Source organism: Pseudopipra pipra, chromosome 25 (genome assembly GCF_036250125.1).
Source record: "Pseudopipra pipra isolate bDixPip1 chromosome 25, bDixPip1.hap1, whole genome shotgun sequence".
Classification (NCBI taxonomy): domain Eukaryota; kingdom Metazoa; phylum Chordata; class Aves; order Passeriformes; family Pipridae; genus Pseudopipra; species Pseudopipra pipra.
In genome coordinates this window covers 1,241,624-1,263,987 of record NC_087573.1, presented here as the reverse complement: position 1 = coordinate 1,263,987, position 22,364 = coordinate 1,241,624, and the positions used below count along the sequence as shown (strand labels likewise).

Genomic DNA, 22,364 nt, shown 5'->3' with positions numbered 1-22,364 from the left:
TCCCCCAGACGGGTGTAAGAGAACAACCCCGAGCCTGGGAGAGTTTAACCCCTGGGAGGAGGGAGAGCAGGGAAGGATGAAGGTGTCTGGAGGCTGCAGCTGAGCCCTCCATCCCCAGTGGGGACGGGGATGTGGAAGGTGAAGCTGGGGCGGGGTTAAAACAGGATTTTTTTTGAGTTTTCATGGAGAATCTGGGAATGCAGAGCCCCCAACAGCCTCTTGGTCACCCACTGGACTTATCCACCTCCCGAGGATGTGAGGAGGGAGGAGAGGGGGCAAGCAAAGCACCTTTGTAGGATTTGGGATCCGATGCTGCAGGTGGCTGGAAGGGATGGATCTCATCCCTCCAGCTCTTCACTCCTGGGGTCCCCATAAAAACCCACCGTGCCCTCCAAAGCCTGGGACCCTTCCTCACCTCGAAGGGCTGGGCAGCCCCTGTCACACTCCCCATGGACGAGGAGCTGGAGCAGCCTCCCTGCATCCCTCCAGTCTGCCAGCACAGCCCGGGAGCCAGGGGTTAAATCCCGGGGCTGGTGAGTCAGAAAATCTTTGATGCAGCCAGAAGGAGCTGAGTAATTTGTGTTTCTGCAGAGGTCACATTGCCTCCTCTCTTCTTATGCCTCTTACTCATTCTGCTCCTTCCCACTCTCCCTCCGCAGCCTGGACTCTGCTCTTCCCTCTTCTCTCACCAGCTCTTTTTAATACCGTTGCTATTAATTATTGCCATTAATTATTGCAGCTCCTGGCAGCAGCTGCCCATCCCACCGGGTGCCAGTTCCCATCCAAGGAACCCTCCCAGCCAGAGCTTGCTCTGCTCTTCCCAGGACATCCATCCCTCCCTGCTCTGTGGTTGCAGCTCAGGCCCCCAAACTGCAGAATTTCCCACGGGAGAAACCCGGAGTTCACCTCCCACAAAGTCACGTTGTCCCTGAGCTCCGTGTCACGCCGGGCAGAGGCACAGCCTCCTGCACCCCTGGCTCCCAGCCCGGCACCTTGGCATCCAGGCACCCGCCTGGAGCTCCCCACAAGTGACAAACAAGGCCCGTGGCAATTCAAGTGACAAACAAACAATGCTCGTGGCAACCAACCCCCACACAGCCAGCGAGGAGCAGCAGCTCCCAAATACCAGCACGGATATTCCCAGGTTGCTACAAGGCACCAGGGCAGGCAGAACAACTTCCCTGCCTTTAATCAAATCACTTCATTAGGCTGTTTAATAAGCAAGGGAGCTCTGGGAACGCCGGGGTTTCACTGAGCTCGGAGAAGGAATTTATGGCAGAGCCATTAAGGGCCAGACAACCTGCCTTTAATCCTCCTGCAGCCCCCTTAAAGCTTCCCATTGGCTCCCTTAAAGCTCCCCCCTTTGCTCCCGTTTGACCCTTGGCCACCCCATGCAAGGGGAAACATCCCAGGAGATGCCAAAATGGATGGGGATGGTCCAGGAAAACCATCAGAGCATCCCCACCACCAGCATCCCCCCGGCTCTCCCCGGCCAGGGGGTTCCTGCACACGAACTGGGGACTCTGTAGCACACGAGGGGTTGTGGAGGGGGGTGCTGAGCCCCCCTGCTGGGTTTGTGGGGCAGAGGGAAGGGTGGCACGGCCCCGGGTCAGCCCGAGGGGCTCCTGCCAGCACCTCTCTGCAGAGAGCTCTGCGCTCCCTGAGCCACAGGCACTGCCAAAACCCTGGCTGCTCCCTCAGCTGGGAGCTGAGCCCTTCGGACGAGCTGGGATTAGCACTGACAGAGCCCCTCTGAGCCCCTCTGGCCCCCTCCCCAAAGAGGGGGACACTGAGCAGGCACCCCCGACCCCTTGCCCGAGGATCTCCAGCATTCCCGCTGCCATTCCCTGTTCTCCTCCAGATGGATTTGCTTTGCGTTTTCCAAACTGGGCCTTTGTGTTTCCTGTCGATTTTTCTAACCCCTCTGTCCTCTCTGGTATTTGCAAATCCTCCCAGTTCTGCATCCTTGGAGGATTTTGTGCGTGTGTTATTTCCTCCCTCACCCCGGAGCCCAGTAAACAGCCGGTCCCACAGGCCACCACCAGACCTGCACTTTCCATCTTCCCTGACTTGCAGAGCCCTGAAAAGCCTCAGATGAAGACGCAAACATTTCCACAGCAAATTCCAGCCCATGAACCCCAAACATCTGCCAGCCACGACACGAAGGCTCCACGCAAGACACAAACCTTACCTGGGGCCGTTCTCTGCTGTCCTGCCTGTCCCCAGCTCCCAGCAAAGCACCAACAGCCAGCCTGGGGTGAGGACCTTCCCTGGTTCGTCCCCCAGTGCCTCACCAGTTCCCCCAAGCTTGGAAACTGGCTGCAATCACTGGCTGAAGGAGCTGAGCTGTGCCAGCTCAGGCCATTTATAACCTCCCAACCAACACCATGACCCACCCTCAATGGCTGCAGCTGCTTCTCATCCCAATCCTGGGAAGACCCGGGGTCAGGTGTTTGATGTGCCTCACCTTGGATGTCTCCAACCTCAGCCAGACCTGCTGGCAGGTCACATCCCCCTTCCCAGCCCCTGCTCCCCTCCTTAGCCCCTTCTCTCCCAGCATCCCCAAGCCCCATCCGCTGCGAGTTTGTTCCTGTGGCCTTCAGCCTCCAAAGGAAACCACGGGAAGTTTTCAAAGCAACACTCCTCAGCCTCATCTCATGCCTTCCCTTTCTTTTTCCCTTCTCAAGGGACAGTCCCAGGAGCTGGGCACAGGCAGGAGCTGCCAGGAGGCACTTGCTGTGTCCTGGAGTGCTCCGGGGCTGGGAGCTGCAGCCACAGAGCTCTGCCAGCCCTTCCACCCCGACAAGCAACAACATTTCATCATAAATCCATAGCTCCAGGCTGGAAAATAAACATCTTTCTGTGTCTCTCTGCCTGGGGAGTTCAGCTCCAATACTTCAATATTGCACATTTGCTGTGATGGAAGGGGAAGTGGAGGGACAGCTGAGCTGAGCTGCCAACGCCGTAAAATCCACTGTCAGGACCCTCCCCAGGAGCTGCTGCCCTCTGGCCCTGCCCAGCACCATGTTTTCCACAGGCTGGAGCGGAGCCAGAGGGGCAGAGAGCCAGGAGGGCAGAGCTGTGCCCTGGGGGGCATCACCCCCCCAGTCTCACCCCAAAAACCTGCCATCTGTTCCCAACAGGGGGATGCTGAACTGCAGCGTGGTCTAAAAGGAGATGAACCCCAAACGGTGACAGTCTGCAGGCCTGGGGGTCTCTGGGGGGGCTGAACTGCAGCCCATGAGGGGATGAGCCCGATGGCATCACCCTGGGGTGTTTGGGCACGGGGAAGGAGGTCGGGATGTGCTCCAGCCCCAGCAGCTCAGCTCTGCCCCTGCACAAAGCATTCACCCCTCGCCCAGAGCCCCCTCCCACGGGTGGCACAGCCCACGGTGCCCAGCAGAGCCTCCAGAAAAGGGTGTTGAGCACCCACCAGCTCAGAGCACCCACAGAACCCGTCCCCAGCTGCATCCCAGGCTCCAGACAACCCGCCCAGGTCCGGTCCGGGATAAACAGCCGGTTCCCCGGGCAACAGCGGGGGCGGCTCCTGGCCAGGCTGTCCTGGAGCCAGCGCTGCCCAGCGTCCCCTCCCGCCCCCCGGACCACGAGCGTCCCCTCCCGCCCCCCGGACCACGAGCCGCCTCTGGGATGGCTCCACTTCAGAGGATCTGGGAGCTCCAGGGAGCTCCGTGGCTCTGCTTTCCCAAATGTCAGGTGGAGGTGGAGGCAGAGGAAGTGTTTTCATCCCGAAGGCATCTGTGCCGCTGCTTCCAGCCGGGGCAGATGCTCTGGGAGCTGCTCCCGTGGCCTCCGAGGAGCTGCCTCTCCTGCCTGGGGATGCTGGGACACTGAGAGGGCTCCAGGCCCCTTCCTGCAGCTCCCAGCATCTTCCCAGCACGGCAAGGGGGCAGAACAGCCTGAAAAGGTGTCGCTGTTTCCTTCTCCTTTAGCCACCATCAAACCTGCCTGAAACAAGGAAGGTTCTGGAAGGGAAGGCTCCAGCAATGGCCAGGGATGTCTGAGTCCATGTGCCCCTGGAGAGGGGATCCAGCATCCCCCCAGCAGGGTCAAGGAGCAGGGAGAGGAGAGGAGAGGGGTGAAGGCAGCCTGTCCCCCAGAGCCTGTTTATTTTTCAGTGCAGGCCGGGGCTTTGCTGGAGCTGGAGGAATTCATCTCGCTGAAAAAGGCCTTGTTTTTCACGGAGGAAATGAGACAGCGCGCTTTTAATAGGAAATAAAAACACATAAAACGAAGAGAAACTGAGACACAGGCCTGGAAAAAAGCAGAGCCATCCAGCTGTGTCTCGCCAGCAGCCTGGACACTGCCAGCAGCCCCGGCGGCTGCAGCGACACCGCCACGGCCACGCCACGGTCACCCCCGGCCCCCTCACCCATCCTCAGCACCCAGCACTGCAGCCCACACATCTCCATCCTCTCCTCCTGGATCCATCTCCCCCCTGCCCACGTGGGGTAGCAGAGCCTGCTGGGGGGCAATGGATGGATGGAGTGATAGATGGGGGCATGGATGGATGGATGGATGGTTGGAGTGATGGGGGGATGGATGGACAGATGGATGGATGGATGGATGGATGGATGGAGTGATAGATGGGGGGATGGATGGATGGATGGATGGATGGATGGATGGATGGATGGATGGATGGATGGATGGAGTGGTTTCCTCCAAGGAAAAACATTGATGCTTCACAACCAACTTCCCTGACATTTCCAACAAGGAATCATTCCACAACCACACCCCCCCCACCGAGCGTTGGCTCTGGAAGAAGTCCCACCAGGGTTCAGTGGGTTCCATGCAGGACTGGAAATTAATATTGATACAGCCCTGAAGGGAAAGCTGGGGGTGTTCGAGCCGTCCTGGCATAGGAATCAAACCCCTTATGGAGCCACTGGAGCAAAAGCTGGGATGTTCCCATGCTGGGCTGGCTCCAGCCCCTCCTGGTTGTCCCTGGGCTCCAGCCATGCACAAGGAGGTGGTGGCTTTGCTGATCCTGACCTGGCATTCCCTAAAAACCTGGGGACAGCAGTGCCTTGGGCTGTGCCATCCCCTGGCTCTCCCTGTTCCCAGTCCCACTGGCTGCCTCCATCCACCCTGGAGCTGCAGCAGCTCCCGGCAGCGGTGTGGATTCGGGATCAGAGAGTGGATGAAGCCTTTGAAAGTGCTCCTCAGAGGAGACCTGCTGGGATTTCTGAAGCTGCAGACGCTCCGAGGACAACCTCGCTCGGAAACGTTTAATTGGGAGGGCCGGGAGGGAGGGGGAGGGAGCCCGGGGGGGGAAAGCTGGGAAGGAACTGGCAGTGCAGGGGTTGGGGCTCCAGCGGTTTCCCTGGACAAGGGGGATTCTCCAGAGCCATGAGGGGCAGCACTGTAAATCCCCCAGGCCCGTGTTCGGGAGGGGCTGGAGGGAGGGAGGCAGGAAGGGGAGTCTGGAAGGAGATTTCGAACGAGTCCTGCAGCCGCTGCCCCACAAAAAGCCCCTTCAGCCGGAGCGGCCGCCCCGCGCGTGCGGCCAAGGGCAACATTTGTGCATGTGGAGCTCCACGGAAACGTGTTTATTTTCCAGCACATTCCCTGCCCCGCTGCGTGCTCCGGGAGGGGAGGGGGGAGGAGGCAGCGACCGGGGGCTCCGGGGCTGCTGGGAGGGGGCAGAGCTTTCCCTGGATCAGTGGGACCAGTTCCAGCTCACATCCCTTCCTAAGGGTTGGACCCGATGATCTTAGAGGTGTTTTCCAACCTAAATCGTCCCGGGATTCTTTCTCCCCGCAGCGACAGCTGCGTGTGAAGAGACCAATCCTTCCACAGCCGAGAGCAGGGATGGGGACAGCCAAAAATCCCACGGCACATCACTCCCGGGAGCACCCGGAGTGGGGAGACGAGTGGGGGCCCCCACTTTCACTTACTCACCCACGGGCCGTGTCCACTAGAGGGAGAGTGCAGCGGCTGCTTCCCACCTCCGGCACCGCGCAGAGCCCCGGCAGAGCTGGGGCGGGGGGTCCCTGCAGCCCCCCGGAGCTGGGGTCCCCCCCACGCAGCCCCCCGGCTCCAGCTACACGTTCCCTGCCCGCCCCGGGGCCCCGCGGAGCGCGGCGGTGGGTGCTGGCCCCGCGGGATGCGGGTGCTGAGCCGGGGGGGCTGCCGGAGGGCAGGGGGGCCCCCCATGCACCGGCCACGTCACTCGGCAGCTGCTTCCTGGCCGAGGGTGCGTGTAATTACTACCAGACCTCGTTATGCTGCTCGCTAATTAACCCCGCGCTGCTGCGGTTTTCCCTGCGCCCCCCCCCTTCCTCCGCCGTCGATGAATTTTGGGGGGCAGTGCCAAGGCAGCTGCTGGAAAACCCCCCTCCATGTCCCCTGGGAGTGAGAGGAGCGGTGGGCAGGGAGCAAACAGCCCCCGCGGGGTCAAAGGAAGCCATGCCCGGCACCATCCACCGGGTCAAACTTTTATCGAGTTTAAAAACAAGGAAACGCTTTCCCACCCCTCCCGAGTGGCAGCTGGAGGGAAGAAACCCCGCTGGGATCGAGGCCATTTTCGGGGCTGAATCCCATTCAAATGCCTGGGGGTCTCCCGGAGATCGCACCAGCGGTGACAGTGTTTGCTCACGGGTTCCTGTTAAACACACCTGAATGGAGACATTTACTCAGGATTTCACGTTATTAACAGCCACAGCAGGAAAAGGTCGGGGAAAGCAAAAGCCGATGTTATTTCCCAGAGGAAACGCTCGGGGAAAGGATCCTGCCGGGGGTTCCTCCAGCAGCTGCACAGCAAAGGGAAATTTTCCTCTTTAAAACACCCGGATTAAAAAGCAGGGGAAAAAAATTCCTAGAGGGAACCCCCCTCAGGGTGAGCGGGATGTGTTGCCGAGAAGGGAATGCCCCGGAGCCATCGCTGGGATCGGGATGCTCCGGAACATCGCCGGGTGCCGCTGGCACCATCCCCATCCATCCCCGGCCCTCGGGGGTGTTACGGGAGAGGATTAATTACATTTTACACACAGAGCTCAGCGCAGGGCTGGGTGTGATCGTGCATTATTCATGCGTTCAATAACACAGCTGATTTATTAATGAAAAGGTCAGACTCCCTGCAAGCGGAGGCTTGTCGGAAAATTGCTTTGGGATGGGATGTTTTGGAGGAGCCGCCGGAGCGAAGCCGGCTCCGGGCTCGGCAGTGCCGGGGCTGCACCCGCTGCCGGCAGGGACAGGGGTGAGGCGGTGGGAGCTGCCCTGTTCCTTGCAGCCCATTAATCCCAGCGCTGCTCTGGAGACGCCTGTTCCCGCTCCACACAGCGGCGGAAATGTGTGTGCAGGAGCCGGGAGCAATATGGGAGCGCCTATAGGGGCGGCTGCCTCCTCCCGGAGCCGCCGAGCCGGCCATGGAGAACCTGGGGAGCCAAGGAGACCCAGAGCTTACACATCAGCATCTCGGGCTCGCAGGGAGCAGGGAGAAAGCCGCAGGCAGCCAACCCCTCCCTCCAGCGCGGCGCCGGCCGGGAGGGAGAGCGGGAGCTGCAGCGCTCCAGAATAAAACTGGGAAGGAAGGAAATCCTCAGAGCGGGAGCTGTTTTCCCTGAGGTTACTCCTGGGGACTCACAGCCCACCTGCCTCTCAGCCCCGTGTTTATCTTGGTCGCGGTCCGGGCACCCCCTTCCCTCTCCTCAGCTCTCCGGGAGGGAGCAAACGCCGCCCTTGGGGCTAAGCCACAGCCAGCCTGGCCCTTCCCGGGAAATACGGGAACATCTCCAGTGTTTTCACACCCCGGGGCTGTCCCGTGTCCCTGACACGGAGCGTGTGACAGCTGAGGGGACAGGTACCTGCAGACAGCAAAGGGGGCAGTGGGGGCAGCACAGAGAGCATCCCAAATCCAGACCAATTTCTCAGGATCAGCCCTTCCCTCCATTCCTGAGGCAGCTGGGGCCGGGTGTCCGGCTCAGCTCCGCAGTGGATTCCCTCTCTCTTTGAAGGAAGAGATAAAACTGAGCCCAAGAGGCAGGGAGAGGTCCTGGGGACCCAGACAGGATGTGCTCCACTGTGCAATTCCAAAGGGAAGAATGGAGAACGGGGGAGACAAACCCCAGGGGGCTCTGGGAACGGAAACAAGGCAGGAGTTAATCAAAGCCCACAGAGCATGGCCTCTCCCAAGCTGGACAATCAGGCAAGGGCACAGGAGCAGAGGTCTGCCCACCTCTGGCTCGAGGGCAGGGGGTCAGTGCCAGCTCCAGCAGGGATATCCAGCTGGGATAACCCGGGCAGGGACACGGGTGAGCGGGCGGTGCAGGAGGGGCCGGATCCCAGGCTGGGGTGGGTCACGCTGCTCAGCCTGCTCCAGCCCCGAGGAGCTTCCAGATTTCCCAGCTCCCTCTTCTCAGAGAGGAGGGATGCCAGGACTGAGGCCTGGCCACTGCCAGGCAGGGAGCAGAGCCCCCCATGCCCTGTGACCCACCCAGAGCTCTGCCCCATGGCGACACTCACCCCCAGCCCCCCGGAATCCCCCCACCGGTGCTGGGAGTCCTGGGAGCGGCTCAGACTCGCCCGCCGACGGGAGCGGGCGTTGTTCCCTCCCTGCCAGCAGCCGGGAGATTTCCAAGCATCCGTATTCAGGGCTGTCGGGAAGGAGCCGCTTTGATCACCGCTAATTATTGCTCGCGGGCTGACAGCACCCGCCGGGGCTCGGCGGCTCCCTGCCCACCCCCAGCTCGGCTGAGCCTGCCCACGGCCCCCCGCTGCACGGGGGAACATCCACAGCCCCCATCCAGGGGGCAGAGGTGACCAGGGCACCAGGGCTGCGCCCCAAACCCCGGGCCGTGGCAGAGAGGGACGTCACGACCCCAAACCCAGGGGGTCAGGTCCATCCAACGCCACCCCCTTCTAGATGCTCTTTTTGTTTCCCTAAATCGCTGCCAGGACCCCAAGTCTCCCCCAGACGAGAGGACTCAATTCAGCTGCACAGCAGCGGCAGCAGCGCCCGCCCACGCTCCGCTTCTCGCTCCTGTTTATCTCCAAAGCCTTTTTTTTCCCGTAAAAAAAACCTCCCAAACTCCTCTGGCTTTAATCTGGAGGAGTTTTGCAGCTCAGAAGAAGCCGGAGCAGCGAGGGCAGAGGTTTTTCTGGAGTGGCCCTGGCAGGGCTCAGCTCTGCTCCGGGCAGTGGGATGGTTTGGGAAGCCAGGTGGCAGGAGCAGGCAGGAATGCTGATGGCTTTCCCAGGCAGCTGATGTTCCTCTTTTCTCTCTTTTTTTTTTTTTTTTCATAGTTTAGATGCTTTAGAGAGAAAAACAGCCCATCTGGGAGGGGAAATCAGTGCCATGACCTTCCCGGATCCTGGGGGCAACCAGGAGGCACCAGGGAAGGGCTGAGCAAGCCATGGGACAGCTGGGATCGGGTGCCCATAGGGCTGTGGGGACGTAACCAGCTGGGACAGGATCTCCCCCTCTCCTGCCAGCTCTGTGCCCCCGCTCCAGAGCTCCCCACTCCCAGGGGAGTGGATCTGGGGGTCTGTACGTTTGCAGAGCATCAGCAGTGACAGATAAAGGCACCCTGGGACAGGGGACATTCAGCCTGCTCCTTTCTGATGGTCCTTGCAGAGCCAGGAGGGCCCCCCAGAGTTTGACTGTGCCCCAGGGCCCTGCCCCTGTTTGCTGCCCAGTGCAGCTCACACTGCTGAGTGATCATTTATTAACCTCTATATGGATTGAAATTTGTCCTGTATGGATTTATGTTTGGCTCCCAGTGTGGCTGCAGCCCTGTTTGCAGAAAGCTTTGGGTACCAAACTCACTGAGGAGGACGAAGAGGAAGAGGAGGAGGAGGTTTCCACTAAGCCCTCAAGGCTGGAGAGGAGAGACCTGAGGTTTGGGAACAGGGCTGGGGACACTTTTGGGGACAGCACTTTGCAGGAGGGCTCTGGGGGCTCCCTGCTCATGGGAAACATGACGTGAGATTTTTCCCCATCCAGGAGCCTCAGCCAGGGCTGGAATGAACCTGCTCCCTCCTGCTGTTTGTTCAGGAGAGCTGGGAGGCTTCGCAGAGGAGCCGATCGTTCAAAGGGCCTTTGAAAACATGAATTGAAGGCTCGGAGCAAGGAAACGCTGCGTTTTTTCCTTCTGCTCCCTGGACAGCTGCAGGCAGCACCTGGATGCCTTCAGAGCCTGGATGCCATGGAGGGGAGGAGGGAGAGGCAGCCGGGACCTTGCTCAGCCTCGGATCCCAGAGCCACCATCCCAGCTCTGGAGCTTCCCGTGCCCTTGTCCCCTCCCAGGGTCCAGCAAGGGCCCCATCCTGGGCTGGCTGAGTGCAGGGCTCTGGGTGTGCACATCCATCCACCTGGGGAGCAGGGTGCCAGGCTGGGACTGGGAAGGTGTCAGCATCCTGCTGGGATTGGTCCTGGCACCACGTGGCACCCACGAGCAGGAGAGCAGAGCGATGCCCACCCAGCCCTGGGCACAGACCTGTGTCACAACCCCAATAAACCCAACAGGCAGCAACCCACGGCAGGCTGGGACACCCAATGGCACTTGGGGACCTGGCAGCTCCCTCCTGCCCTCCCGGAGGGATTTGCACTTGGATGATGTCATGGAACCTCTCCTGGCTGCTCTGCAGACCCCAGGGCTCCCGGGCTGTGTCACTGTGTGCTCCAGGCAGGCTCTGCTGGCCAGGGAGGTGTCAGCAGAGCTCAGCACAGGGCCAGGGCCAGGCGAGGGAGCGACGGGAGGAGGAAACGCTTCAGAGTTTCCAGCTCTGTTCCAAATCAAACACTTAACCTTTTCAAACACATTTTACAGCGGCTGTAATGAGCTCTGACCCCCTTTGTGCTGGGCCATCCTCTCCCAGCACAGCCCAGGGCACCAGCCATGCTGTGAGGGGAGAGGCACCAGGGCCTGGAAACGGGGATTTAAGAGATCAAGTGCCTTGGATTTGCAGGGAGGGGGATGAGAGCCCACGTGCTGAGACCCTTGGGTATCCAGAGCCACGTCCAGGGGCTTGGGAGCTGTGGAATGGGCTGCAGGGACATTCCTGGGGCTGGGCACTGTGAGGGTTGAGCCCACCCCATAATAATCCCCAGACCCCCAGAGAGCAGGGAGTGATTACTTGAGGCTCCAGAGTGCCAGGGGCAGTCTGTAATTACAGTGGAATGGGGCAAAGGCTTCCCCAGCCTGCTTTGGCTCCCAGCAGTCCCAGTGCCTGCAGCCAAGTCCCAGCTGGGCAGGGGAAGGGGCAGTGGGGGCTTTGCTCTCCCTCCCTTGACCTGGGCTCAGCCCTCGCAGCTCGTTGCATGCAAGGGAAGCTGTGGAGCACCTCCCCTGGCAATGTGGCGATCCCGGGAGCGCCGGGAGCAGCCGGGGCTGGCCCCTGGGACCCGGGGCCGGAGCATCGCCCGCAGAGCCCCGTCAGAGTTTCCAGCAGAGCTCCAGGGCTCACTCGGCTGTTGCTCCGTCTCCGAGTGACCGACTCCCTCCAGATTCCCTCAAATCTCCGTTCAAGAATGTTGTTTGGGCTGAAGAATGTATTGCTGTAAAAGAAAAAAGGGAAAAGGGAGGCCGGGGTGAGCGGGGAGGTCGAGGGAGGGTTCGCTGGGCTCTTCCTCCCTGACCCTTCCCGTCCGGGGAGCGGAGCCGCAGCCGCTGCCGCAGCCGTTCGCCAGATGCTGAGGCTGCTCCCCCCACCCAGCTCAGCTGAGGCTGCTCCCCCCACCCAGCTCAGCTGAGGCTGCTCCCCCCACCCAGCTCAGCTGAGGCTGCTCCCCCCACCCAGCTCAGCTGAGGCTGAGCCCAAAGGCACCCAGCGATCCCTACACCCCCCCACTGCCTGCACCCCCTCAGGACTCCGTTTCCCTGCCCACCTTTCCTCTGCCTGCTTGTGTTGCAGCCGTGGGGGCTTCCAGGAGAGCTTTTTCCAGCACAGCCCTTTGAGCAGGAGCAGCAGAGCCCTGGGGGGTGTCTGAGGTGATAAAAAGCCACAGGGATGCTCCCCCAGGCACAGGGAATCCCAAGCTGCCCTGTGGACACCAGTGTTCCCAGGGGTTGAACACAGGGCTGCTTGTGCCCTGCCCTGGCTGGTCCTGCAGGTCCCCTCCTGGACCTTGTTCTTTAAAGGCAGATCCCTGGAGGGTGAAGGTCTCAACTGCTCTTTTAGGGGACTCCAGTGACCAGAGTCCAAATAGGAGCCAAGGAATCCATTGGCACCTCCAGCCTTGCTCAGACAGAGTGGGTGGAATAGTTTGGGGCATCACCTGCAGAACGTGCGGGATGGAGGGACTGGGAAGCCACAATCCAGAGCCCTGTGGGACTGGTGACCCCCTCCCAGGACAGGGAAATCAGAGGAAAATAGCGGGAGTGGGGGGACAGAGCAGCCAACAGCTCCAGCAAAGCTGAAACTTGGAACCATGGAAGAGGCAGGAATAACTTTTCCATGAGTAAAAAGGGAAGCTGCCGGAGTAGCCGTGTTTGTGACAGTTGCTGTTGTTGGATGCTCCTGGTGGGTTTAATCCTCCCTTCATCCAGGCAGAACAAGCTCCAGCCTTAGCAGGAGCATCAGAGCAATGTTTTGGTTCTTTGTTATGCCGTGAAGCATCCAGCCCCCATGCCAAAAGCATCCTGATAAATCCATGTCCATCCACAGGGAAGCCAGTGCTCCCGGCTCCCAGATTTGCAGATTAAAGGCAAACTCGGGCCAGATTCAGTGGTTTCAGCTAAAAAGCTCCAAAGCATTTGATCAAAACAACTGGAACAAACTCAACCAAAATAGTCCTTGTTCACATCAGTTTGGGCTGGAAAACCAAAGCAAAGCAATAGAGGCAGTGATGAGACCCAGACTGGGATCACTGGAATAACCACACCGGATGGGATTATGTGCTGATAAGGACCACTGGCTTCCAGCGAGCAGGACAGCATGTTCCCAGCTCCTGTCACCAGTTCAGGGCTTCCTTTGAACCATCAGCAAAGGGGAATTGGTGTTTACGGGGAAAGATGTCCAAAAAGCTCCATGGAATCACTTGGAAGGCGAGAGGAGCTGGTTTGTGCCGGGCTGAAATGAGCAGGAGCATCGAGGTCCCATCAACACCCACCACGGGCCAGGTGAGGGAGCTGTGCCAGCAGCCTGGGAGATGGAGGATAAGTGGAGCATGAGATCCCAAGGATGGATGGAGAAAAAAGCCAAGACATATGTTGTCCCTCCAACAGCAAGTTTTCACTTCCCTGAGATAGTTCTAATCTGGTCAGAGTGAGATTGAACAGCACGTCCTGGGAACTGCAGGGGACGCACAGACTGAGCTCAAGCACTGGTTTGGGCTGGGAAGGGGGGATGTGACCTTGGGGAATGGCCCCATTCAGGGCCAGCTCCTGCAGGGAGGGCTCCTCAGCATCCCCCAGGCACCACCAGCCCCTGGCACCCAGGGCAGGTGCCTCCTCCGAGGGGAGCATGTCCTGGATCAGGAATACTTTAATCTTCCAGAAGCTGGGGAGGCCCTGCTCCTGTTCTAACCGAGCTGGGGACTGTCTGCTTTTCCAGAAGAACGTCCAGGCCCTGAAAGCCTCGGGGCTGTTGGTCACTGGGACCCCTCGAGCTGCCAGAGGTGTGATGGTGGTTGATACCATCTGAGTGCTGAGCAGCAGAAGGGCCTGGCTGCCACTGCCCTCACACCATTTTCCCTGGAATTCAGCTCCCTGGCAGTGGGAACAAACCCCTCCAAGCAGGGTCAGTCTCCACATCACCCCAAAGCCTCGAGCCCCTCCTTGCCATGGTGAGATCCCTCCTGCAGCTGCCCCACACCACTGCAGCTGCCACGGCAAGGTTTGGAGGGCACAAAGAGTTGCTTCCAAAAAAGCCCCATTTTCCCGGGGTTTTCCTCCCTGGCCTCTTTTCCCACTGGAAGGCATGGCTTCCTCCAGATCCTCTCTCCCTGCAGATCCCGGCACAGTGAGCTGTGCTTTCCAGGCACACTCTTCCTTCCCAAAAAGACAGGATTTCTGGCAAAGTCCCCACTGTACAGTGTGTCCCTCCAGCCCGGCCACCAAGCAGCCTGCACATCCCTCCTCCCTGCACATCCCTCCTCCCTGCACATCCCTCCTCCCTGCACATCCCTCCTCCTCCTCCCACAGGGCCTGGGGAGCGATAAGGATCTCTGCAAGGCTCCCCAGGGGAACGGGATGTTTTGGCTGGGAAATCTCTGTAAAAATCGAGGAGAAAGCAAGCCCGGAGGGAGCTGGCACCTGCTGAGCTCCACTAAGTGATTCCAGGCTCCTGGGAGGACCCGGGCGTGCTGCTGGAGCCGGGCAGGGGACGGCGATGGGCGGTTTGGGCTCCTCCTTTCCTTTCCTTGTGGGAGGAAATGCTTGGAGAGCCCTGGAAGAGCTGTCTCCAAAGTGCACAGGGAGCCAGGGTGGGGACTGGGGGGGGGGGCTGTGACAGCACCCGCTGAACCCCCACTTTGCAGGAATCCCCTCAGGGCAAGGCTGGCACTGGGATGAGCCTTGTGGCACAGAGAGCCCCAAACCCTCTGCCCAACCACGGGTCACCCTCAGGACACTCTCCCCTGTCCCATCCCACCACCCCCAGCTCAGCCTCGGGGGGATGGATGAGACCCCTCATCCCTGGGGAGTGGGCACAGCCTGCCGAAATGCCAGCTTGGCATCTCTGTCCTGCCAAGCTGGAGACAAATTCCTGCTGTCACAGTGGCTCTTTGGTAGGCAATTTATTTACCTTGGATGCTGCAGCCTTATCGTTCATGGAAATGTTTATCCCAAATATTTAATAGCGGGACTGCATAAACTGAGGCTTCCTGCAGAGGCAGCCCAGGCTGCCATCGGAGCAGCACTAACGTCTCTTCTCCTGGTACTGTAAAAGTTAAGGATAATTCCTTGTCCCTCCCAAAGAATCCCATCCTCAGCACCTCAAAATCCGATATTTTTTAATCTGGCCAGAGGCCTCCTCATCACTCCCTGATGAGAAACACAGGAGACCTGACAACAGCCCTTTTAAAAACAACATCCCAATTCCACTAAGTCGTTAAACAGAGAGAGCCTGAAAAGTGCCAACACTCCTATGAGAAAAGACGGGAGAGAGAGAGAGAGAGAGAGAGGGGGAGAGGGAGGAAAGAAAAAGCAGGTTATTTATAACGCCAGGCAGCATTAGGGTCTCTCCAGTCTCTCCTGCAAACTGGCTGCTGCTGGGAGGTCACTCCCCAAAAACCCTGGCGAGCCCGTGACCTGCAAGCACAATATTTGCTCTGGGATCTGGGGCGGGCACCAGGCTCTGCGGCTCGGGATTCACTCCATGCTGCTTGACACACGGGCGAGCCCGGAGCAGCACAGCCAGGCTTTGGAGAGGAGGATCTCACCTTGGTAAGTCCGGCTCTGTATATATTTATTGGGATTTTTTTTTTATTATTATTTTTTTTGAAGCCTGGTTTCCGTACCTGCGCCTCGGCCGGCGCGGCTGCCACGGGGAGCACACGCCAGCGACACGGGTGGCACAGCTGGGAGAGCCAGAGCTCCCACACCTCTGGGAAAGCCCTTCCCTCCTGCCCACCTCTCCCGCTGCCCACCTCCCATCCCACCCACCGCCCCTCCTGCCCATCTCCCAACCCACCCATCTCTCCTGCCCACTTCTCCTGCTGCCCATCTCCCCTCCTGCCCACCTCCCATCCCACCCACCTCCCCTCCTGCCCCTCTGGCAGCTCCATGCCCACTCGCCTGGGAGCTGGACACCTTCACCCATGCACACCCAGGGTTGGCAGTGCCTCCCTACCCATCCCTAGGGAAAGGGGGAGCTGGTTTCGTGCCTGGCACAGCAGCAATGGGCCGAGTCCATGGATGGCCACAGTCCATAAAAGCCCCTTACTCTAAAACCCGCTCCTTCTTGGAATGAGGAGCTGACCCCCTTAGCTCAGCAGCCCCTGGCACAGAGCAGGGACACCAGGAGGTGACATAGATCTCAAGGCTGGAACACTTAGGTCAGATCCCACCCCAAAACCAGGGATGAAGCCCACCAGGGAGGGGAGAAGCCACCCCTGAATGAAGAGAGGGTCAGTGGTGTCTGCTGGGGACAGGCTTGGGGTCACCAGCAGGTTGAAGGGGGGCACTAGGAAAGGTGGAGGTACCCCATGGCTGGGTCCTGCCCCTGAGGGGCCCCTGGGAAGGGGCTGCCAAGTGGCTCTGCATGGGTGGAGAAGCCGGAGGCTCTGGTATGTCAGCAGGCACAGTGCCCTGGAGCAGCGGGAGGAGGAGGAGGAGAAACTCCTCTGCCACTGCCAAGCTCCCCCGTGGCACACAGCATCCCCAAGGATAACGTCTGCTCTGCTTCCACACAGAGGGGGAAGGAGGGAGAGGAGGAGAAAGCCAGGGAGCCATGTCTGCCCACCACCAGCTCAGTCCCTCTTTTCTTCCCATGCCAGGGTGGCCACTGCCTCCTGCACACTGTGCCCCCTTTGTCTGCCAGGCCAGACACCCCCTCTGTGCTGCGGGTTGGGGACACGGTGAGGGGTCACCAGGTGACCCCACGGCCACCCCTGGCACGGCGAGGGGGGACACTGGTCCCTGCTCAGCCCTCGCCCGGCCCGTTTCTGCCGGAGCTGAGCTGGCAGGGATGAGCTCCCAGCCACGTATGTAGGAGCCACAGGAGGGAGCGACTCCTCTCCCGCTCCCAACAGCATTTCCTGGAGGGATTTCAAGCTGCCTGGCTCCAGGACACTCCATGTGCTCATTCAGCCCGGGATGAGCAGCCGTGGCTGGAGTCCCTCCTGCTGCAGCCCTGGGCATGGCAGGGGGTGGCTGCAAAGCCCACGCCAAGCCACGGGGGTCAGGGATGGCTTTGCCTTGCTCCCAGCTCCCAGCCCTGCTCTCCTCTGGATCCCAGCCCTCGTGGCTGGATGTCACAAGCAGAGCCCATGGCCAGGTCTGGTGACACTCCCTGTCCCTGGTCACACCGAGGGCCCGGCGGGTGCTGCCCCTTCTCCTGTCGGGGCTGAGCTGGGGGAATCTCAGCTCGGGAGTGGTTCCATTTCAGAAATAAGGCAGAACTTGTTTACCAGGATTTACATCAGTCCCGAGCATCCTGTGTTTCCGTGGGGGAAGGGAGAGCTGGATGGAACCCACAGCGAGTCGTGTCACCTGCGAGTGTGGCATAAATAGAGCTCCATGAAAGATGCCTTGAGCTCCATCAAAACATGCCTTGAGCTCCCAAATCAACCTGAGCTGGCAGCTTTCCCTCTCGTTCACTCAGCTGGAGAGCTTTCAAGTCCCTTCTCCTCCCTCCCATGCAGAGCCAAGCCCAGGGCACCTCGGAGCAAACCTCGTGTGACCTCACACAAATCCAGACCGTGGGTCCTGTGTCTCCATCCTCTACTCACTCCTACCAGAAATATCCATAAACCAGGATTTTGCAGGTAAATCTCCACTGGGGTGGAGGTTTCTCACAGGCTTGAGGTGAAAAGGGGGAAGATCAGGTAACTGCACACAGGAGCTGTCAGCAGCTGTGGGTTTTTTGGGTAGGATTCACTCAGGTTCTCCAGCTCTGCTGCCAAGTGCCACCAAGCCCATCCAGCACATCCCACCCCGCTGGATTCCCAGGCAGTGCAGAACCAGACCTGACCCTGCTGACGGTTTCCTCCCCCCCTCTCCCTTGGCAGGTCCCTCCGGCGCCATGTGTTGGGTCACCATCACCATCCTCACCGTGGCCGGGCTCTGCGGGGCCTCGCTGGGCCAGTACAATGAGGAGGAGGACCTGGCCTGGCTGCAGTACTACCTGAGGCAGTCCCGCGTGGCCTCCTACAACTACGTGCCCTACTACGAGGACGAGAGCCCCCCGTACGTGTACTCCTACCCCGCAGCTCCCGACACGGAGCCGGAGCCCGGCCCGGAGCCCCAGCAGGCCCCTTCCTGGCAGTGCCCCCAGGAGTGTGACTGTCCCCCCAACTTCTCCTCGGCCATGTACTGCGACACCCGCAACCTGAGGTACCTGCCCTTCGTGCCCTCCCGCATGAAGTACGTCTACTTCCAGAACAACATCATCACCTCCATCCAGGAGGGCGCCTTTGACAACGCCACGGAGCTGGAGTGGCTGGCGCTGCACAACAACCAGATCAGCAGCGACAGGATGGGCAAGAAGGTCTTCGGGAAGCTCAAGAACCTGGAGAGGCTGTACATGAACAACAACAACCTGACCAAGCTGCCCAGCCCCCTGCCCCGCTCCCTGAGAGAGCTCCACCTGTCTTACAACCAGATCTCCAAGCTGCCCTCCAACGCTCTGGAGGGTCTGGAGAACCTCACGGCCCTGTACCTCAGCCACAACTTCATTTTTGAGATGGGGGCTTCCCTCAAAGGGCTCAAGTCTTTGATCCTTGCTGATCTGAGCTACAACCACCTCAGAAAAGTCCCTGACGGACTCCCGGTGTCCTTGGAACAGCTTTACCTCGAGTACAACTACATCAACGCCATCCCTGATGACTATTTCCAGGTGTCTCCCAGGCTGCTCTATGTCCGGATGTCCCACAACAGCCTGACAAACCAAGGCCTCTCCTCCAACACGTTCAACAGCAGCAGCATCCTCGAGCTGGACCTGTCCTACAACCGGCTCCAGAAGATCCCCCGGGTCAACACCAACCTGGAGAACCTCTACCTGCAGGGGAACCAGATCAATGGTGAGCAGGAACGTGCCGCCCCGGGCGTGGTGGAGAGGGGCTGGTGGCGCAGGGGATGGATGGAGGTGCAGGAGGGGATGAGGAGATGGGGATGCAGAACATGTGGGAGACCACCTGGGGTAATGGTTTGAGCAGGAAGGTGGAATCTGGGAGACTTGCAGGTGGCCCTGAGCAGGGCAGCAATGGGACCTGTGGCATCCCAACACACACGGAGCCCAGAATGCTGCGGTGTGATCCAGGGGGTCACTGCATTGGTTTTTCTGGCTGTTTATCAGAAGCCTGAACATCTTCTGGTTGGAGATGCCAGAAGGCAGGTGAGGCACCACCTGGGGAGGGGTTTGTGGTTCCAGTCCAGCAGTGCTCACGGGTGGAGGGGTCAGCAGCAGTGGACAGAGGTGGGGTGTCCCCTCTGCCACGGTCACTGCACGTGGGAACACACGTCACCCTGGGCAGCACTAACACAGGGGTCAGGGATTCCCCTGCAGTGCCCAGGGCCAGCACAGCCCCCTCTGCCCACCTTCCAGGGCCCCACCACAGCCCACGGCCCCATCCATGGTCCCAAAGCCCCCCAGGGGTCCCAGCCTGTAGTCCAGGGGCTCATCCTTGCCAGGGCTGGGCCAGACGGGAGCTCTCAGTGATCAGAGCCCTCCACGCAGCATCTCCTGCCAGGACTGAAATCCACTCCACTTAATACACAAATAAATAACAGGAACAGATTGTTCTGGGGCTGCTATTTATAAAAATAAGCCAGAAAAATAAACCCCCAAGCAATCTCCTGGAAAAATCCAGCCTTGCCCCCTCACCTGCCAGACCCCGAGGGCAGGACCCTCCCGGAGCAGCGCTGGAGCCCCCGGGGGTTGGAGTCCCAGGGCTGGGACGGGGACGGGGATGTGTCAGTGTTGCAGAGAAAACACACAACCCCGCACCGGGGAACTGACAGAAACACAGAAACAAGAACAGATTCCCGAATGTTTGCTTTCAAAATCTGTAGCTGTTGCCGTCTGCCCACAAATGCCACGGAGCCACCGCGGAGCCGCTCGGGCTTGGCAGCAGCTTCTCCTCCCGCTGCACCTTCTGCCACCGACCCTCGCGGCATCCCCGGGTCCAGCTGTGCAGCACCAACCCCTGGGGGTGCCCCCGGGCCGGGGCCGTGCCCCTCCAGCCCCCCAGTCCGTGCGCTCGGGGGTCCCCCCGCATCCCCCCGCCTTCCCCAGCAGCATCCCGGCCTGGAGCTTTGCTGCCCTCTAGTCCCAAATCCTGCACAGAAAAATGTACGTTGGGGTTTGTTCCATCTCCTCCTTCCAAACCCAGTCTGGGCTGGGCTGGAATTTCCCTGCCTGGCGCTGGCAGCATTCGAACGGAGAGGGGATGTCTGGATGGGGACAGGGACATCCTTCCTCCTGGACATGCTGCCTGGGGGTCCCATGGTGGCCAGGGAGGGTCAGGGGATGGAGACTGCAGCCTGTGAAGCCTCCAAAAGGGGCTACAGAGGCAATTCCTGATGAAAGGCAATGTTTTCTATCCTACTCCACCCTATGAGCTCCACCCCGGCTGGGCAATGGAGCCAAGGACCTGCTTCCAAACCCTTGGATAGGCACAAACCTGCCTGCTCCTTCTGCCTGCAGCCAGGAGCATCAGGAACCCTTTCAGTTTAAGAGAGGAGCGTGTTGAGTCTGAATTCACAGAGATTTGGGGTGGCTCTGTTTTGTTCCTTGCCCACCTAAACATAAAGCAGCTCTCAGAGGTCGATACCTCTGGCCCAGCAGCCCCTTTGCCATTTCTGACATCAGTCCCCAAAAACCAGCCCCATCAGGGAGGCTGGAGGGGGCTGAAGCCTGTGCTCACCACCCTCTGTCCTCCACAGAGTTCTCCATCAGCAGTTTCTGCTCCGTGGTGGACGTCATGAACTACTCCCGGCTCCAGGTCCTGCGGCTCGACGGGAACGAGATCAAGCGGAACGCGGTGCCCCCCGACGCCCCCCTGTGCCTGCGCCGGGCCACCGTCATCGAGATCTGACCCGGCCCCTCCCACCCTCAGGACTTGGCTCCCCCGACCCTGGGGAGACCCTCACCCCGTTCCAGTGCAGCTTCTCAGCCTGACTCGGCTTCGCAGTAGTGCAATCAGGGGGCTCCGGCAGCCGGAGCCTCTCGACCCCAAACTCTTCGTCTTCCCAGAATTCTTCCTCTTCCTGACTCTCCAGCCACGCAGGGTGGGATGGATCCCAGCACCCACCCCCCTCTGACCCCACCACAGCCACCCCCCGCACACCTTCTCCCCCGGCCTGGGGGGATGCAGCGGGGACGGGGCTCATCCCACCTCTCAAACCTGGCCCTGAGCATCTCATCCCACATCTCAAACCTGGTCCTGCAGAACCAGCAGCTCTGAACCCCCTGGCCACAGGAGAAGCATCCAGGAGGTTGGGAGCTGCAGCAGTAAAGGGTTAAAATATCAGTCTGAAGCATCCCTCAGTCTGGGATGAGGAAGAGCAAATCCACTCCTTCCCCTCCATTTCCCCCCCCTTCCATCAGCCTCCTGCTCCAGAATTAAAGGAGAGAAACCTTTCCTGCTGCTGGAGTCAGAGAGAAACCCCCTGAGGAACAGCCTAGTTACAGGTCTCAAATCTTCCTCCCAGCCCACTGGATCAGGGCAGGACGGGGGTTGAGGGATGTGGGAATTCCTGGTGCTGTCACTCTCAGCTGCCTGGGCACCCCCCAGCTTGGCTCTGAGCTCCCTCCCTGCCCAGGCAGCCGAGGTACCTCAATTAAAAACCAAAAAAAAAAAAAAAAAATTCCCGCGGCACCGCGTGCTCCCACAGCACGTTTGAATCCGCCAAAACCACCCAAGTCGGACCCTTGGGCAGTTCAGTCCGAGGACCAAAGGGGCAGCTGAGCTTTGGGGATGACCTGCAGGGGTCACCCCGACCCTCCGCGTTGTACCTGCATGCGAAGAGCAAAAACCCCCCCGAGCCCCCTGTACCCTCCCGGCATGAACTGTAGGCACCAAACCCACCAATAAAGCCCTTCCCAAACTGCACCGAGCGCGTCTGAGGAGCCCCTGCCCGGGGCTGCCCGGAGCACCGCAGCCTCCCCTCTCTCAGGCCGGGTCTTTTTCCAGCCACAGTCCAGGCTGGAATTGCCGACTAGTGGCTGTCCCAGGCACGGCATGTGCGCACGGAGCCTTCCCCGCGCCGCGGAGCTGCCGCTCCACCGCATCCCGGCGGGGTCCCTGCAAGGACGTTCATAGGAGGGAAAACACACCTGGAAAAGTGTCAGCGGAGAGAGGGAGGGAGGGCGGCACCGCTGGCTGCTGTTTTCCGGGGGTTCTCCGGGCTTCAGCCCCGCCGGTTTTCAACAGCTGAGCTGGAGGATGCTTAAAAATGGTAATTTCACATGGAGGGGACTAGAAAGTTCCATTTCCCAGCCTATGGGCTCCTGTGGCTCCAGGTTGGGAGCACTTGGGGAGGCAGAGGCTGCAGGCACTCTGTGGGATGCAGGAGCTGGGCTCCCCAAAAATCCCTGGTCCCTGGCTGGGGGCAGCCCCCCAGCTCCAGCCAAGGCTCCTGCAGGAGCCAGGCAGAAGGGGAGGCCAGAAGATCCCACTCCATCCCCTCGGGCCACCCCTTCCCCATCCCCTCCCACATCCCAGGGCAGCACAGGGATACCCACATCCATCCTCATCACAACCTCCCACAGCCAAAACCCATTCCCTGCAGAGATCCAAATCC

General features: G+C 60.1%; 1 protein-coding gene across 1 annotated transcript; it reads left to right on the top strand.

Annotated features, from left to right (window-relative positions):
* Positions 1–15,039: 15,039 nt before the first annotated feature.
* Positions 15,040–20,779, top strand: FMOD (fibromodulin). Its single transcript, XM_064635738.1, has 3 exons — positions 15,040–15,344; positions 17,630–18,640; positions 20,505–20,779. The coding sequence occupies exons 2-3, from the start codon at positions 17,644–17,646 to the stop codon at positions 20,654–20,656; spliced, it is 1,149 nt and encodes a 382-aa protein (XP_064491808.1). The 5' UTR covers positions 15,040–15,344; positions 17,630–17,643; the 3' UTR covers positions 20,657–20,779.
* Positions 20,780–22,364: the final 1,585 nt, after the last annotated feature.